Genomic DNA, 17,626 nt, shown 5'->3' with positions numbered 1-17,626 from the left:
AGTGGCAATTCAAGCAGGAAAAAAGAAATATTTTGCTGCCTTGTTGCACTGGCCAAATGACGAAGGAAGCCTCCCCAGCAGCCCTCCAGCGGAAGGACCCGCAAGGTGCTCTCCAGACACCAGATGGCCTCACCGCCCCCACAGCTGGGTGCCCCCGTCCTAGGTTGGCCTGGGACTCCTAATTTCTCTTCCTGTCCATCTTTTGCCCTCAGGGAGCACCTTGGCCTGTGATCCGATTCCATATTCCTCCCTGTCTGGGCCCTCTGCTGGTCCCCTCCGCAGAATGACCCAGGCCTCTTTCCCACGTGGACTTTTGCCCAGTTTAGAACTTCTCCTGATCCGATTCCTGATCGGCTGGCTGGGAAGTGGGCGGTCCAGGCACGTCTCCCTCTGCCGGATAGTCGCATTAGAAGTTAATAGGGAGGGATTCTGATTTTCACCCGTTCCCCTTTATCTCCGAGACGCCCCATCAATTGCAGCAGCGATTTGATTTGGGCCTTTGTCAAGTGTTTGTCCCAGCCTGTTTTACTCCAGGTTTTTCTCCCTTCTGTCCCGTAAATGTTTCCTTCTCCCCATTTTTAAAAACATTTTTTTCCCTTTAACAAGCTGGCAGGATCAATAATAATTGAATGGGGTTCCGTCCCGTTAATGCTTGCTTCTCCCCAGTTTCTTGGGTTTTTGAGACATGTCTCCTTTAAGAAGCCAGCCAACCTGCCCCAAAAAGCGACAATTGCTTTCGGTTTCCCGTGTGGACACGCCCCAAAGGCGCTCCTCCGATTTCCAAAAACGGAGCGGAGGGAAAGCGAAGTTCACTTTCGCCCTCGGCCTCTCTCTCTGCGGCGGCGGCGGCGATGGCCAGCGGGGCGCCCGTGCTGGAGCTGCTCGAAGAAGCCACTTGCTCCATCTGCCTGGAGCTCTTCCAGGACCCCGTGCTCGTCCCGGGCTGCGGCCACAACTTCTGCCGGAGCTGCCTGGCGCGCAGCTGGGGGGAAGCAGAGTCGGAGGCTTCCTGCCCCCAGTGCCGACGGGCCTTCCGGCCCCAGGACCTCGTGGCGAACCGGCAGCTGGCGCTGGTGGCGGAAATCGCCCGGCTATGGGGCCTTCGGGGCGGGGAAGGAGGGGGCTTCTGCGGGACGCACCAGGAGCCCCTCAAGCTCTTCTGCAAGGACCACGAGACCCTCATTTGCGTGGTTTGCGACCGATCCCGAGAGCACAGGGACCACCGGGTGATTCCCCTGGAGGAGGCTTTCCAGGAGTACCAGGTGGGAGTCAGCCTTGGGAGCAAGGAGGAATCTCTGTGGAGACCTGGAGCTCCAAGAACATGGATGGATGGATGGATGATGTGCCATCAAGCTGTTATCAACTCTTGGCGACCAGGGACATCGTTGTTCTCCAGGACGGTCTGCCCCTAACCTGGTCTTTGAGGTGCCCCCGTCTCCCCTGCAAGGCCCCCTTGCTACTGGTCCTCCCCCTCTTCCCTTTCCCTCCTCCTCTCCCAGCCTCGGAGCCTTCTCCAGAGAGCAGGTCCCAGAGCCCATCCCTAAAATTGTGGTGGTTCCTTCAGATGGGGGCGGGAGCAGAGAGTACAAACTGGTATTTCTAGCTTGTATGTATGTATGTATTAATTATTTTACGTTATTTTATGTTATTTCATTATTTTCACTTGTAAGTTCTGACATACCCAGCCAGGTCTGCTGATTTTATGACATCAGTGTCAAAGGGCACTTCTGAATCCGCTCTTTTTCATGCCATAAATCCACCCTCCATCCAGAATGTAATAAGAGTCAATGAACGTGATGCTTCATTCAGGACCCCCTCCTGCTCATCCCCTGCGATTTCCCTCCTCTTTGCTTTGCTCCCCACACAGTTTGGCTGGGGAGGCAAACGATGACTCTTGGTCAAGAATGAGCATCCAAAGGGGAGTGGGCCATTTTCTCTGCTTTGCCCCCGACCCATTTTGTGAAAATCCAATTGATTTAATCAATTCTTGTTTAACAGGCTTTGAAATGTAATTATAATTAAATGAAAGAGGAAATGGGAATGCCCTCCATTTATTAACATTTTCATCCCATCAAAATGTATTTCTCATGGGCATCTTTTGAAGGTACCCTTGTCTCTCAAGGGCTCTTGTTCTTGAAGGGTCCCTGTAACAGGATCAGTGTGCCGCCAAGTATAGGATTCATTATTTGTTTTTGTCAATGTATGCTTTGCCTGTCCTGCCAGAGTTCCAGGCAGCATGCCTAGCACAGCCCTGAGAGGGAGGCTGGGCTAAGCGGGAGACCCAAGGTCACCCTCTGAGAAGGGAAGGAACGGCAGGAAAGGGAGCTCCCTCCGTTGCCTGGTGGCAGCCCCGAGAAGCATCAGGTTGGCCACTGAGAAGCAAACCGTTGGGCCGAGAAGGCCTTGGCCTGAGCCAGCAGGATGTTCTTTGGGGCCTGCACCCGAGGCTTTTGAGGGCTCCATGATGATCCTGCTCAAGGAGAACAGCGAATGTAGAAAAGCGTAACTGGAAAGAAACCCCAGCAGGCTTTCCTCCTGCAGCTGGCTTCCAAACTCATCTTCTCTCCGAGATTTAGATTCGATGCTCCTTATCAAACTTAGGGAAGGTGAGCTGGCAAAAGGCGTCTCTTTCTCCATAATGGCTCTAGAGCACCGTGGGACCTCTTAGTCATATCCCCTCGGCACCATCGACCTTCAGCTTTCCTCTGGAAAACACTCGCCGGAGGTGTTGAAGAAGCGTCTGGCCTTTTTCCGGCATCCTTCACCCTCTCCTGCCCAAACCGTCGTTTTGCAACACTCTCTAGCAAGACGGTCATCTTGCACTCCCTAAGTGTAAAATTGAAGCACCTGAGAAACAGTTGGATGTAAATTTCATGGACATGCATTGGTTTTCCTTCCCTGTTTTCCATGCTATATGGAAATGTACAGCATGGGCTTTATTAAACCTATTCTTTGCTAAAAAAGATTGCCAAGTGGAGGTTTTTTTGGGGGCGGGGGACGATATCCCTAAAAGAAGCATCATATCTTCAAACTAGGTTTTCGCGCAGATGTAATTCTTTAAGGAAAACCTGAAAAAGACAAACTCAAAACTTATACTTTCTCTTCAGCTCAAGATTGGGGATTGCCTGAAGGCTCAGAAGGAGGAGAGGGAAAAAATGGTTACTTGCAGAACAGACGCAGAACAAGAAGTGCGGGAGATGCTTGTAAGTACTGATCCAACGGTGAGGAGCTTCCGGGCTCATAGGCCGTGGTCTGTTTGTAAGTGATGCGTTTCCTAAGAAGTGAACCCACCCTGAATCTGCTTCAGAAGACGAAAGAAAGTCTCTTTGGCTGGGATGTCCCCTGGATTATTTATCCCAGTTGGCTGAATGAGTCACAGTTGGCTTAAGTGCACACATCACATAAGCCGTGGTTTATAAAAGAGGGTTTGATAATATTTCATCTTACTGAATTGTGAACTCATACTTTCCATTTACTTTCGGAATGACGTGATCTCCCACAGAAAATTTGCATGAGAGATCATGTCTAAGTGGAGCCTTTTTCTTTGGTTTTTAGAAACCTTTCCCCCTGCTCTTGTTGATGGCAAAAGGGTTTTTTTCCTAGGAAATCCTCCCATCTCATTTCTGGACTCTTCAGTGAATCCGTTTCATGATCATAATAGTTATGGTCTTTGCTTGGTCCATCTTCTTGTTCTAGGACCTAATCCAAAGAGAGAGAGGAAAGACAGTGGCTGAGTTCAGAGAACTATGATGCTGGTTAGAAGATCAGGAGAAGCTTCTGCTGGCCAGAATGGAGGAGACGGAGAAGGAGGTTGTGGCCAGAAGGGACGAGGGTCTGGCCCAACACGTGGAGGAACTCTGCTCTCTTGACGAACTCATCCAGGAGATGGAGCAGAAGCATCAGCAGCCAGCAAGGGAACTCTTAGCGGTAAGGCGTGAAGTTGAGATGATGGAGGGGAGTGGACGGCTTTAGACCCACCACGGAAACACTCTTTTTGACCCTTTCCATGGAAAGGAGAGTGGAAAATATGAAGACTGATGGCCAATAGGCAAGGACACACAGTTCAGAAGAACCCGGCCATGTGGAAGCAAGAGAATTGAAAGTGCTGGTCACTATCTCTGGCCCTTCATGGTTTTAAGAATGCCTGCTGAGGGTTCCTGTCACCGCTAAGGGACGTGGTGGTGGGTGTGCTTTGTGGGGCCTCCCCTCCTGTGGGACAGCCTAATCTCTAGGGCAAGGAGAGTCCCCACCTTGATGGCCTTCCACAAGGCTGTCACCACCTGGATTTCCAAAGGGCCTGCAGAGACTGATTCTGGAAGCATCGGGGCAGGATTTCTTTCTATTCGATTGATTCTTTATTTTCTTTTAAAAATATTCTTTACTTTTTACTGTTATGTTTTATTATATATACCATAAACTGTATAACTGAGCTGGATTCAGCCAGGGTATGAATTTTCTAAGCAAGCAAGAAAGTAAAAATTAAAAATATGTCTCTAAAAGAGGCAAATGGTTGGGGAAAAAAGACAAATGTTTTTGTATGTGTGTGCATGGTTGTCCAGTGGATTCACCCATTTATTTTGTGAATTTAAGAATGTAATTCTCTGCTGAAATGGATCTTTTCAGTGCTTTGTCTCTTTTTCTTTAGGACATTGGAAGCACCTTGAAGAAGTAAGTGGATCCACCCTCTGCTTTCTGGCCCCTGAGATCGGCAGCTCCCCCTGAGGATTCCCATTTTGGAAAGCTCTCTTTGTCTTTAGTAGTAATTCAGCTTCAGTATAACTTATTTCAGGATTTCATAGTTATTTCCTTAGACAATCTCAATGCAATATAAATAGCAATATTTGATATGATTACTTATTATTAATAATTATAAGAAGCACCATTGGATATCGAAATATTATATTTGTCCCCAGGATTTATCACTCATTTTCATTACCAAAGTCATTTATCCTTTTTCTGTCTATGTCATTTTCAGTGGAAAAACATTTTCTATCAGGAAGTATTTTCCACCGGTTGCCACAGAGCCCAGCCCATATTTAATTAGCTAGTCAATCCTGAAACACAATCCCAAGTTTTGGAAAGCGTCTTCCATTGGCAGGATGATAAACAACATTCTTTCCCTCTACCAGGTACCAGACAAAAAAGCCATATGAGAATCCGGTGGCTTTTCCTCCAGAGCTGAAGTGGACAATCTGGGATTACAGCGATATCAGCGTCTTTCTGAAAGGCATCATGAAACAATTCAGAGGTAAGAAGAAACAGCCGCAGGGGTTTTACGCTGGATGACGTTTTGATCCGAGAAGACCCAAGAGAGGTTCTGTGCTAGTGTCAGGGGGGATGAAAGAGGGACAGATTTCAGGGTCGGTGCAAGAGACCCCTTCATTCCTCTGTGGAAAGGGCTTGGTGTGTTGGGCACAAGGAGGGGGAACGGGAGCTTTCTGATTTCCCCCAATGAGGACGTTCAAGCTAAAAATGGGAAGCATTTGTCAAGGTTCACCATTTATCCTTTCTTTCCCAAATCCACATGCTCTGATCACCGGGGAGGCAGAATAGGCCTTATTCTGGGGGTTCTGAGTCTGAATCCTTGGCGGCCGATTAGAGTTTGGAGTCGGATTGTGATTAAGGAACCACTGATGACATTCTGGCATTCAGCTTTCCTTATTCCTTCTTTCCTGATCTGAGGCCAGGGAAACCGGACAAGAGTCTGTCTGTAGGGAGGCCCTGCTGCTGTCCCAATTCCAATGACCAGATGCCGAATCTCTCCCTTTCCTTCCCCAGATACCCTGGAATTTGGACTTCATCTGCAGGAAGGTGAGGATGCGTTTCCAGAATCTCGGTCCCTCTCTGCTTTAAACTCTGATGTCCATAACCTTAGTGGAACTATGAGAGAGTAACAAAGAGAAAAATGCAGGATCAGACACCTTAAGAGTGTGAAGATCCAGTTGGGGTATTCCAGACAACCAAAGTCAGCCTTAGTGTAGAATGAAGGATCTGGAGAAATGGGAAAAGGTTGGGTGGTACTGAAATGAGCATAGAATTCCTGCCCGGCCAATCATGTCCTCTTGACTTTGAAGAATAATGGATCTGAGAGTCCTTCCAAGAGGAAAGAATCCCACTGGGGTGGCCCTTATTTCTTCATTTGGGGCAGCCCTTGACTGATAGCGGCTCCATCCTGGTGGGGGTGATCTAGAGAGGCTGCCCTTGGCTGCACGGAGCACCTTCCAGATTTCCCTCCAATATTACGGGTGAGCCGCACTGCTTCCAAAAAGAAATGCTCTTCCACCCCCGTTGGGCTCCTTGCTCTGCTCCAGATTTCGGTTTCTTTTTCTCCACTGCTTAATCCACCGGAATTCAGATCACAAAATGCCTCCCCGTCACCTTGGCCTCCAGGGAAGCAGAATTCTAGGCAGCAGCTCTGTACTCTGAAGGGCTGGACCCTTCCCAAGCTATTCTGAAAGGTGTAGTAGGTGCTTCTAACCCTCCCAGGAATTCCCTGAAGGCAAAGCCAAACCCTCTTCCCTCCCAGCCCCATTCCTCCCACCTGCACGAGGGATGCCGATGGGACTGAGGTGCAGGTTGCAGGAAGGGTGTGAAGCAGCGTGAAACCTTGGGAGGACTCGGCGAAGCTTAGGTGCTGCTGAAAAGGCAGGGAGTGTCCCAGTCCTGGAGGGGGTGCTTGGAAGCTGAACTCCCTGCAGAGAGGAGGCCTTGGGGTTGGTCTGTTGGGGGTCATGACTCAAACTGTGCCTGCAGCTGAAGCTGTTTCCCTTCTCCTCCCTCCTTTTCCCCCTGACAGCAAATGTAGTTCTGGATCCAGGCACAGCCCATCCCTGCCTCGCCGTCTCGGGGAATCGTAAAGATGTCAGATATGTTTATGGAACACAACATTATGGATCATATTCTTATGGAGGACAATACTCCCTCCAAAACTCTGAAAGACTTGAAAATTGGTGTTTTGTCCTTGGATGTCAGGGGTTCTCAAGAGGGAGACATTTCTGGGAAGTCACTGTAGGAGTTAAGGAGCTATTGGCCAAATGGACTGTAGGAGTTGCCAAAAAGTCAGTGAAGAGAAAGAATATCGTCAATCCTTGCCCTGAGGATGGGATCTGGGAGTTTGGGAAATACGAAAGTATAATCCAGGAGCAGCTTCGCCCAAAATACCCCGAAGTTCACCTGAACGGGGAGCCCAAGAGGATCCGAGTCTCCCTGAACTGCGAAGGGGGACAGGTGGCCTTTTTTGATGCCCAGACCGCAGCCCTTCTCTACACGTTCTCGGGTGCTTCCTGGGCTGGAGAGACCCTTCTGCCCTCCTTCCTTCTGAGCAAGGATGTCTCCCTGACACTCTCCCCCTAAAACTTGGGAAATACGTGGAGAAAACTTTCGAAAACTCCCTACTGGCCAAGCAGTGATCTCTGAAAGCCTGTAGGGCAAATCTGCACAGAAGTGAATACTGCCCCCCCGGACAATTGGCTGGGAGGGAGGGAGGGAGGGAGCCTCTATCCTCTCCCCCAGAGCCTGTGTTAATTACCTGCATCTTAATTATAAATGTTTTGAAGATGGAGGTGACGCAGCGTTTGCAAAAAATGAAGAACAAACTCTGTTTTGGAAAAGGGATGGAAACCAGAGAGTTGGAAAGGAGCGAACATTGCTTTAACTCAAAACTATCCACCAATTTCTTTACTGAACAATGACTGTAAAATATTTACTCTGGTTTGAGCTGAAAGAATGACAGGTGTTTTGCAGGACTTTATTCATGAAAGTCAAGGTAGATTTCTGCTGAAAAGAGAGTTGAGGGACAATATAAGAAATGTTCTTAATATACTAGTATATTTGGAATATTTCTTGAAGTATTTGTTGAATGCAGAGATAGTATTGGAGTTTGAACTGGGTATTTTTGTTTAAAATTTTGGAAGAAATGGATTTTGGGGGTAACTCTATTATATGGATAAAATCGATATGTAGGTTACAAAGAGCAGAAATTATAGTCAGTGAAGCTCACAGGACACCCAGCAAAAATGCCTTCGCTATGGTCCTTTCCACCTAATGGCCTTGCCTTCTCCCCCATTGGCTTCTTTTTAGTTGTATTACACCTAACTACGGATCGAAAAGAAAATATCAATGCATGTGGTATTAATAAATGTTAACATTAGTGATCAAAATTAGTAATAAGGGCCCTGTATGAAATGGAGCAAGTGGACAGGGAGAATTTTTTCTCTCTATCTCGAAACACCAAAGCTAGTCCAGGAAGATGGCAGCGGGTGGGCAGCTTTGAGTCTGCTTTCTGCTTTTTATTTTGCTTTTTTTTCACCCTGCAACCTCCTATTTTCTTTTTCATTCTTTTAAATTTACTCTTATAAACTGTGTTGCCAAGAGGTCATTTATCTGCGCCAGTTACAATCTGATCGCAGAAACCAAGATCCAAGAATGGGGAAAAGGAAGGAGGGAGAGTGTGCACATACCGCAAGGCAGATTCCCTCCAAGCCTCTGAAGCAGCAGAAACTGGGCAAATTTACATTAAACAAGCAGACAACTCCAGCGAGTAACTCTGGCCCTACTTCCTCTCCAGACAGACCTAAAGCTTCTAACTCTTTGGAATGGGATCTACAGAGAGAAATTGAAGGTCAGCAGCTTTCCTGGCAGAGGATGCCTCCCCTCCCCAGACGGTCGCTGTTTGTTCAGCAGCTGCTTTGCTTATGCAGGATGGGGATGAGATGAACTTGAAAAGGAGAATGTGACAGGCTTTATTTCTAGGCAATGCCTGTTTACAGCGTAAACGGTGATCTCAATCTTGGGACTTTGAACTTCTTTAACGATTTGGAATAAGATTATTTAAAGAAAATAATGTCTGGTTTTGGGTTAGTATAATTGTTGTATTATCAACTACAATGGCAGACAATTTATATGTTTTTAGTTTGATCTTTATTATAGTAGACAGGAATGTATAGAATAGTAGAAGGAAGGAAATAATTAAAAATATTATCTTTTGGGGGGAAGTTGATTAAGAGCTTTGTATTTTTTCTTTTCTTTTAATATAAAGGGAGGGAGCAACCATTTATCTATCTATCTATCTATCTATCTATCTATCTATCTATCTATCTATCTATCTATCTATCTATCTATCTAATCTATCTATCTATCTATCTCTAATTTATCACCGCCCATCTCCCAAAAGGGACTCTGGGCGGTTTACAAAAAAACAAATAATATAAAACTGTAAAACCCTATAATACATAATAAAATAAATATAATAAAAACCTGGAGGGCTGGAAGTTCTTGATGATTTGCAGGCAGAGCAGGGTCCTTCTAAGAAACTCACCATCCCCAGGAATTCAGTGATTTTTATAATGTGCCAATGGAGTAATTTATAGAAATAATGTGATTTTGGTTTAATATAGAGCAAGGGATGGATTGTGGAAAATTGCATATCCTTGCTGTTAAAAGTCAGAAGTCACCTCTTTTTGCAATTTTTTCTAAAAAACATCTGTTTCTTCACTTCTTTTGTAATTTTTTGTTTTTCTGTAGCTTTTATCTTTGCCTGAAACAAAATAAAATTCTTATACAAAAAAAGAACTTTTAACTTCAGTCAAAAATAAAGTTGACTCACTGAAGGAGTTATTTGTAAAGTCCACTGGGAGTCACCAAAGTACAACAGCAGCAGCCATAAAGACAGCTGCTGCTCACACCAAGAAACAGCCAGCGGCTAACAGGGAATCTGAAGCTGATCCCCCTCTGGAGTCTACCAGGAGAGAAACGAATAACTGGGGTGGGGTGGGGGGTTAACTCTCAAGCAGAAAACGGGCAGAGAAGACAAGTGCAGTTGTTTTTTGCAGATCAATCAGATCACTGCAGATCTCCAACAACAGAGCAAGCGGAGGGTGGTGGGACTCCAGAAAGGTGGTTCTTCTGTCCTTGAGCCGGCTGCTCCGCTGCGAACGCTCTTTGATAGATCTGTTACATGCCGAATGGCTGCCCTCCGGAAGGGGTGGCATGCAACTCCTGCTAACATCTAAGCAGCCTACAGTTCCTAGCATGCTTTTCAAAACGGAGCCCTTCCTGAGCACCCCTTCAATGTTCCTGGCACGTGTCTTCTGTTCAGAGAAAGCTGGCCCGCTTTTGGATCAGTTTCCCCAAGAGGGTGTGACCACTTTAAAACCTGAGTGTAGCGACTCGAATCCAGATAACGGGGGGTGTTTCATCAGCAGTGACCCTGAGAAAGAAGAGTGCTGATCGACAAATTGTGTTACCTATCGCTAGGGAGTCTGTGGGGACCCCCTGGAAGGAAAGCCGATTGGCTCATTTGGTGCATTGCCAGATTTAGAGCCAGCAGACATCATACAGAGACCGGATGAGCTGAGAGAAATGCTGGTGACAACACATTTGACAGCAAAGCCATTAACTAATCTGGCTTTACCACGGACCCTGGACTGTGGCAACACACTCAATCAACACATTGCTGATACTGCCACAGCAATAAAAAGCTGAGTTGTGCAGACCACCGCTGGAGAATCTTCCGTATCTCACCCAGCCCTGTTGATCTGCAGCCTGACAAGCTACATCGATTAGAGGACCCAGAGCACGCAGGGGCTGAGGAAAAAGTTCACTTCTTGCCTTCATGGGATTCAGACGTGCTTCTGACACCCTCCCACAGTGTGGCTCCCCAATTCTACCCCCAGGAAATACCTATAAAGCTGTGTGTGTGTGTGTGTGGGGGTGTTGGATCGATGGGGATGCTGGAGACCAAACCGACAAAGGTGAAGAATCCTTGTCCCAGCAACTGGCAACTTCTCAGAGACGGAGGCCTGGTATCTCTGGAGCTACCTACTCTGATACTGATGTGGTTCTCTTTGACGTCCAAGATACAACTCTCCCCGATAGCTGATTTTGACCACAAACAGTAGGAAGCAACTTGTGTTTCCACCATCCTTCAGGGCTTCCCTTTAACAGCGGCCACTACTGGGAACTCAGAATGACATCTGGATGCTCCTAAACCCCTAACTCTTCTCTCCTGGAATATTGCAGGTTGGGAAGCTAAATCGAAAGACCCTGCTTTTATAAACAACGTTGCTGAATTTGGCCTATTTCTATTCCAAGAAACTGATGGCTGCAAATCACAGTCTATTTGTTCACCCGGCGCAATGTAGCCATCTCACGCAGAACTGAAAAATTACCTTCTTTTATTCGAGATACCAGGAATAAGCGGACTCCTGTCCTCCAAGGGAGAGAAAGTGCTGAATGGACAGTAAACATAGCTTTTATAGTTTGCAGAGATCGTTACAGCGATTCATCAATAAACAAAGACTTCTCATTGGTCAATTATTTGTACAACCTGCACAGCACCTCCAGATGTTACATGGTACCCCATAATAGTCTTTAGCTCGTTCTATGTTTTCTATGTCTGACAGCGCAGCCCCCAGCCTGCCTGCCTTCGTCTTGTTAGCACAGACATCCTGAGTCTGTTGATTCAACTGCTAACACACTTCTGTTGCCTCCAGCTCTGTGTCATGCGCGGCCTACTACTGAGTAAAACACAGACACTGATTCAAGGAAGAGCAGGTTCAGGTTTATTTCAGCATAGTGCATAGCTAGAAAAAGCTGAGAGTGAAGGGAGCGCGCCGGTGCAGGGTTTAAATAGCCCGCGCCAGTCAGCGCCCCCCCCCACCTTGGGTTGTGTCATCCCCCCAAGTCCTGCATGCTTCCTTGCCGGTAGGTGAGGGGTCGTGGGGCCCCTGCTGGTGCCCCGGGCTTCGCTCATGATCGTTTTCTTTCTCTGGCCGGTGATTGCTGTCAGCTGGGCGATATCCGTTGCGTTCTGCTGACAGCTTCAGGTGTGCCTCGTGATCCACCCTGTCTTTGTCGTTCTTCCTTCCCCCTTTGTGTTCTAATGGCTGGTTCATCCGGCCGGGGTCGTTCCCTTCTCCTCGGGGTCTGTGTCTGTTGTTGTGCGTGCTTTGCTTATCTTTAAATCCCTTCCTCTGCTTCCTAGGTATTGTCATGTGTGCCGTTGTGCTGATGCCTTCAGCTCAATGGTGCTCATGACATACTGCCCCCCGTTCGAATAGTAGCCCCCCCCGGCATTCCGGTTTTTCCCGGGAGAGCTGTCAAAATTCCCCCCCCCCTGCCGGAGTGCTTTTGCCCCTCCCCTTGCTCCGCCCTGTACCTCGTGTCCATCTTTTGGGTGTGTTCCGAGTGCGCATGCCTCAACCACACCCTGGGAGTGCGCATGCCCTGGCCACACCCTGCTTGTTCGTGCTCAGTTCGTCGTGGGAGGAGGCGTGGCTGGTCGGGTGCTTTTCAGCTCCAGGTAGGATCCTTATCTTTTTGTTTTGTTGCTTGTTTATGTTGATGTTCGTCGTTTTGTCATGTGTGCATCCTGGGTGTTTGCCCCCTGGCAATGCACTTATGACCAATCTTCTCTCCCCAGTGGGCCCGGGGGGGCAGGGGGAGGGTGAGTCCAAGGGGGGAGGAGGTCTACTCAAGTCGCAGGCTTGGGGGGCTCCTCGGGTGGGGGGGGAGGCCCGAGGGGGGAAGAGTGTTCTAGAGGCCGGTTCGGCTTGGCGCCCCTTTGGTTTGTCGGGGTACGTCATGTGGAATGCCCGGGTCAGGTCCGGCGCCTTGATGTGTTGAGCCGCCACCCATTCTGGGTGGGGGAAGTGTTTCCACTTCACTAGGTAGTGTAGTGTACCCCATTGATGGCGGGAATCGAGTATTTCTTTTACGTCGAAATGTTGTTGGCCGTCGATCATCACTGGGGAGGGCAGAGGCATGCTTGGGTGCCATCGGGAGGTGGTTGCTGGTTTCAGGAGGCTGCTGTGGAATACCGGGTGGAGTCTCCTTAGATTGTGCGGCAGGTCCAGGCGTACTGCCACCGGGTTCACTATCTGTGTCACTCGAAGCGGCCCGATATACTTAGGCCCCAGTTTCTTCGAGGGTTGAGGTGATTTCATAAATTTGGTGGATAGGTAGACCATATCCCCTGCCTGGAATGTCGGTTGCTGGCGCCGGTGCTTGTTGGCCTGTTCTTTGTAGGCCGCCTGTGCTTCCTTCAGCGCTTCCGTGATTATTGGCCATGATTCCGCTATCTTCCGTCCCCAGTCACTAGCACCCACTTGGGGTCCCGGGGGTTGCGGTAGCTCCGGTATGGGTATGAACTTGCGCCCGGAGACTACTTCGAACGGGGTTTTCCCTGTGCTCGTGTGAACGGCGTTATTGTATGCGACTTCTGCGAACGGAAGCAGGTCGACCCATTCGTCTTGGTGGTAGTTGGTATATGAGCGTATGAATTGTTCTAGGGTGGCATTGAGGATCTCTGTGGCTCCGTCCGTCTGGGGATGCCAGGCCGTGGATAGGGCTTGTTGGGTCCCAATCAGTTTTAGGAAGGCCCGCCAGAATTTCGAGGTGAATTGTGTGCCCCTGTCAGTCACCACACGTACGGGACATCCGTGTAACCTGTACACGTGTATAAGGAAGAGTTTAGCCAGTTGCTGGGCGGACGGGACTGATGAGCAGGGGATGAAGTGGGCCTGTTTCGAAAAGTAGTCTTTCACCACCCAAATGGTTGTTTTCTTGTGGCTGGGTGGTAGATCTATAAAATCCATGGAGATTTCCTCCCATGGGCGGGAGGGCTCCGCCACCATTTGTAGGAGTCCCGGGGGATTACCTGGTGCCCGTTTGGCCATGGCGCATATCGGGCAGGACGCTACGTAGGCCTTCACGTCCCGTCTCAACGCGGGCCACCAGAATTGTCATCGTGTTAGATGCAGGGTCTTTAGAAACCCGAAGTGTCCCGCTTGTTTGCTGTCGTGTGATCTGCGCAGGATCGCCTGGCGCTGTGAGTCCGGGACATATATTCTGCCTTCACCCCATGCTAAGTCCTGTGCCATCGTCACCTTGTTGGGGTTTGCTAGTAGCCAGGGGTCGGTTTTGAGGGCGGCGGTGAGGTCCGCGCGTATTCCTCCTGGCAGTCGCGGGCGGCGCCGTCTGGTCACTGGTTGGCTTGCCGTCAGTTGCGACGTGGGGTTGAGCTGTTTCTGAGCGCCGCTCCGGGTGGCCACAGCCATCCCCAGCTGGGAGGTGGATAGGACCGTCCCAATCATATCTGGGACGGGCTCTTCGTCTTGGGGCAGTCGGGAGAGGGCGTCAGCCAGCAAGTTCTTTTTGCCCGGCATGAACTTCAGTTGAAAGTTAAAGCGGCTGAAGAATTGGGCCCATCTGACCTGTTTTGGGCTGAGGCGTCTGGGCGTCTGGAGGGCCTCGAGGTTCCGGTGGTCTGTCCAGACCTCGAATGGTTGGGTGGCTCCTTCCAGTAGATGCCTCCATGTTTCTAGCGCCAATTTTACTGCGAACGCTTCCTTCTCCCATACGTGCCAGCGCCTTTCCGTCTCTGAGAATTTCCTCGACAGGTAGGCGCATGGCTTCAGGATTCCTGTAGGGTCCTTTTGGAGCAGTATGGCCCCCAGGGAGAAGTCTGAGGCGTCGACTTGGACCACGAACGGCCGTTCTGGGTCCGGATGTGTGAGGATTGGCTTCATGGTGAACAGCGCTTTCAGTCTGTTGAACGCTGTCTGACACGCGGGAGTCCAATTTAGTACTGTCCCTGGGTTCTTGGCTCGCCGTGTGTCCCCAACTCCTTTAGTTTTGAGGAGGTCTGTTAGGGGGAGGGCTATCTCCGCGAACCCCCGTGCAAATGACCTGTAGAAATTCGCGAAGCCGAGGAAGCTTTGGAGTTGGCGCCTGTTATGTGGGCGTTCCCAATTCACCACCGCCTCGACTTTTGTGGGGTCCATTTCTATGCCTTCGCCGGAGATTCGGTACCCCAGGTAGTCTAGGCGTGCTTTATGGAATTCGCACTTTGAGGGTTTGGCATAGAGTTTCGCCCTTCTTAGCTTCTTGAGGACTTGTCTGACTAGGGTTACGTGTTCTTCGTGCGTCTGGGTGTAGATGAGGACGTCATCTATGTAGACTAGGACTCCTTTGAACAGGTGTTCATGCAGTACCTCATTGATGAGCTGCATGAACACCCCCGGGGCCCCTGCTAGTCTGAATGGCAGCACCTTGTACTGAAAGGTGCCTAGGGGGCAGTTGAACGTGGTTTTCCATTCGTTCCCCTCCCTGATTCGGATCCGGTAATACGCCTCGCGAAGGTCCAGCTTGGAGAATACTCTACCTGTGGACAGGTGGGCGAGCATGTCTTTCACGAGGGGTAGGGGGTATTTATTGGATAGGGACGCCGCGTTGAGGCCCTGGTAATCGGTGCAGAGCCGTAGGGTGCTGTCTTTTTTCTCCCGGAATAAGACGGGCGCTCCGACCGGTGAGCATGCCGGCTCTATGAAACCCCTATCCAGGTTTTTATCGATGAACTCCCGGAGGGTTGTCATCTCCTTCGGGGTCATCGAGTAAATCTTCGGCCTGGGTAAGGGGACATCGGGAAGCAGCTCAATTCTACAGTCAGTCTTGCGGTGGGGGGGTAGTTGGTCCACCTCCTCTTCTCCGAAGACCTCTGAGAAATCAGCATATTGCTCAGGTAGGTCTTCTGGGGTCGCTGTGTTGTCCTGGGCTGCCGCCTCTGCCCGTCCCACTGTGGGGTTGATCCTGCCCGCCGGAACTGGCGCCCGGTATGCGCCGTCGTCAAATTGGAAGGTGCGGGTCTTCCAGTTAATGCGTGGGTTGTTGGTCGCAAGCCACGGTATTCCTAAGACTACGATGGGCCACCCTATGTGGGTTACCACAAACGATGTTCGCTCAGTGTGGGTGCCCATTTGCAGGGTGACCGGCTCGGTCTGCGTCATGGCTGGTTTCCCTCCCGCTGTTGAGCCGTCCAGCTGGTGGAAAGTCAGCAGCGTGGGGAGGGGGAGGCAAGGCAGGTCGAGCTTGGCGACTATGTCGGGGTGGATCAGGTTCTTGGAGCACCCCGAGTCCACTAGCGCCGTGGCCGTGGTGGCTCTGTTGCTGACGGAAAGCCTGATTGACCCCATTATTACGGGGCTTTCGTCGCTCTGTCTATGTGTTTCGCGCCCCTGTCCCACCACCTGCCTCGCGGCGCGTTTTAAGGCAGGCGGGGAGCGTTTCCCGCCAGCCGGTCTGGGACTTCGGCGTCATCCCCCACCAAGTAGGCGTCCCAGTCTTCGTCCGGTGTCGCTGTGGCTCCAGTCATCCGGCGGTGGGGGGGCGGCGGAGGGTTAGTTCGTTTGAACGTCGTTTTCGGTGCGGGTTTGGGAGCGCTAGTTAGTGTTCGGTTGGAGAAGCAATCTGCCGTTTTGTGCCCCATTTTTCCACACTTCGCGCAGGGTCCGCGAGTAAACTTCTTCTTTTGATACGTGGGACTGGCTGGCCCCAAGTGTGGCGCGGGTACCTTTGTGCTGGTGTTTGTTTTGTCCTCTGTCGTCGCCATTAAGAAAATGCGGTGCGCGTGTTCTGCTCTCCCCGCTAGGTAGATCCAGCCTTGCAGAGTCTCTGGGTCGTCCCGGTAGAGTGCCCATTGGAGTACCTCACGGTTGAGGCCCCTTTTGAACATCTCTAGCAGGGTAGTCTCAGACCAGTCATTAATCTTCCCTGCGAGGGCTTTAAATTCGAGGGCGTAGTCCGTGACAGTTCGTGTGCCCTGTTTGAGGGCTTGAAGCACGCTTTTAACCCTCTCCTTGGCTAGCGGGTCCTCAAAATAGTGCTTCATCTCAGTGATGAAGGCGTGGAAGTCAGAGAGGGCGGGGGAATTGGACTCGTACATTTGGACGTACCAGTCCGCTGCCCTGTCTTGTAACTTGATTGCCACAGCTGCGATCTTGTCCGCTTCGGAGTTAAAGGAGTGTCCGTGCCGCCCCATGAACTCCCTGGCGTTCGTGATGAAAAATGACAGCTTCGCGGGGTTCCCGTCGAAGAAAATGGGGAAGTCCTTTGGGGCCCGGGTGTTCGGTGGGTCCCCTCTCCTCGCCTCCTGTCCCATGGCTTCATCCACCGGGGATGCTTGCTGGTTAGCATTTGGCCTATGGGGGTGCCAAGACCCGCTCGGGGTTTGGATAGGGGTGTGTACCTGCACGGGAACGTAGTTGTGAGGCATGGAGGACATCAGTGACTGCAACGTGGTTCCGAGGTCCCTTAGTTGGGCCTCCATGGCCGCAAGTCTGGCTTGTGTTTCTCGGTCTGAGGTCCGCGCCGCAGCTGTGATCGGACCGGTCGGCGTCTCCGCATAGTTGTGCCACCGGTGGGATTCAGGCGTTTCCGTCCGCTGGTCAGCTCCCTCGACTTGGGAGTGAATCGACTGGTTCGCCTCTCCGTCCTCCACCGCGTTAGCTGCAGTTGGGCTGAAGCTCCACGCCTGTGGCTGGGGTGCAATGTGGGGCGGGGAGGTCTCCGCGGGTCTCAGGAGGTATGTTGCTCCCTCCCGTAGCCGGGTTGCCTCCGCCTCCCTCCGGGGTTCGGGCTGAGGCTCGGGATGGGCCGGGAGGGTGTCCATGGCTCCTGGGGTCCGCGTTGCCTCTGGCCTCTGTCGGTCCTCCTCCGCTTTTCGCCGTGCGGCTCGCCCGTCCTGGCTGCGACGCGTCGGCTCCATCGCTCTCCGCTCGTGTTCTTCTCACCGTCTGTTCCTCCCACGGCTCGTTGTTGTCTGGTGGGGCTTGGCGAGGCTGAGTTTATG

The 17,626-nt window shown here is 50.6% G+C and overlaps 1 protein-coding gene across 1 annotated transcript; it reads left to right on the top strand.

Annotated features, from left to right (window-relative positions):
• The first annotated feature begins 811 nt into the window (after positions 1-811).
• Positions 812-7,455, top strand: LOC134492124 (zinc finger protein RFP-like). Its single transcript, XM_063296291.1, is given in 7 exon segments — positions 812-1,262; positions 3,108-3,203; positions 3,697-3,927; positions 4,646-4,668; positions 5,130-5,248; positions 5,779-5,811; positions 6,797-7,455. Coding segments are annotated over 7 exon segments (1,470 nt in total). The 5' UTR covers positions 812-851; the 3' UTR covers positions 7,354-7,455.
• Positions 7,456-17,626: the final 10,171 nt, after the last annotated feature.

Source organism: Candoia aspera, chromosome 2, assembly GCF_035149785.1.
Source record: "Candoia aspera isolate rCanAsp1 chromosome 2, rCanAsp1.hap2, whole genome shotgun sequence".
NCBI lineage: Eukaryota > Metazoa > Chordata > Lepidosauria > Squamata > Boidae > Candoia > Candoia aspera.
This window is presented reverse-complemented; position numbering and strand designations above follow the sequence as displayed.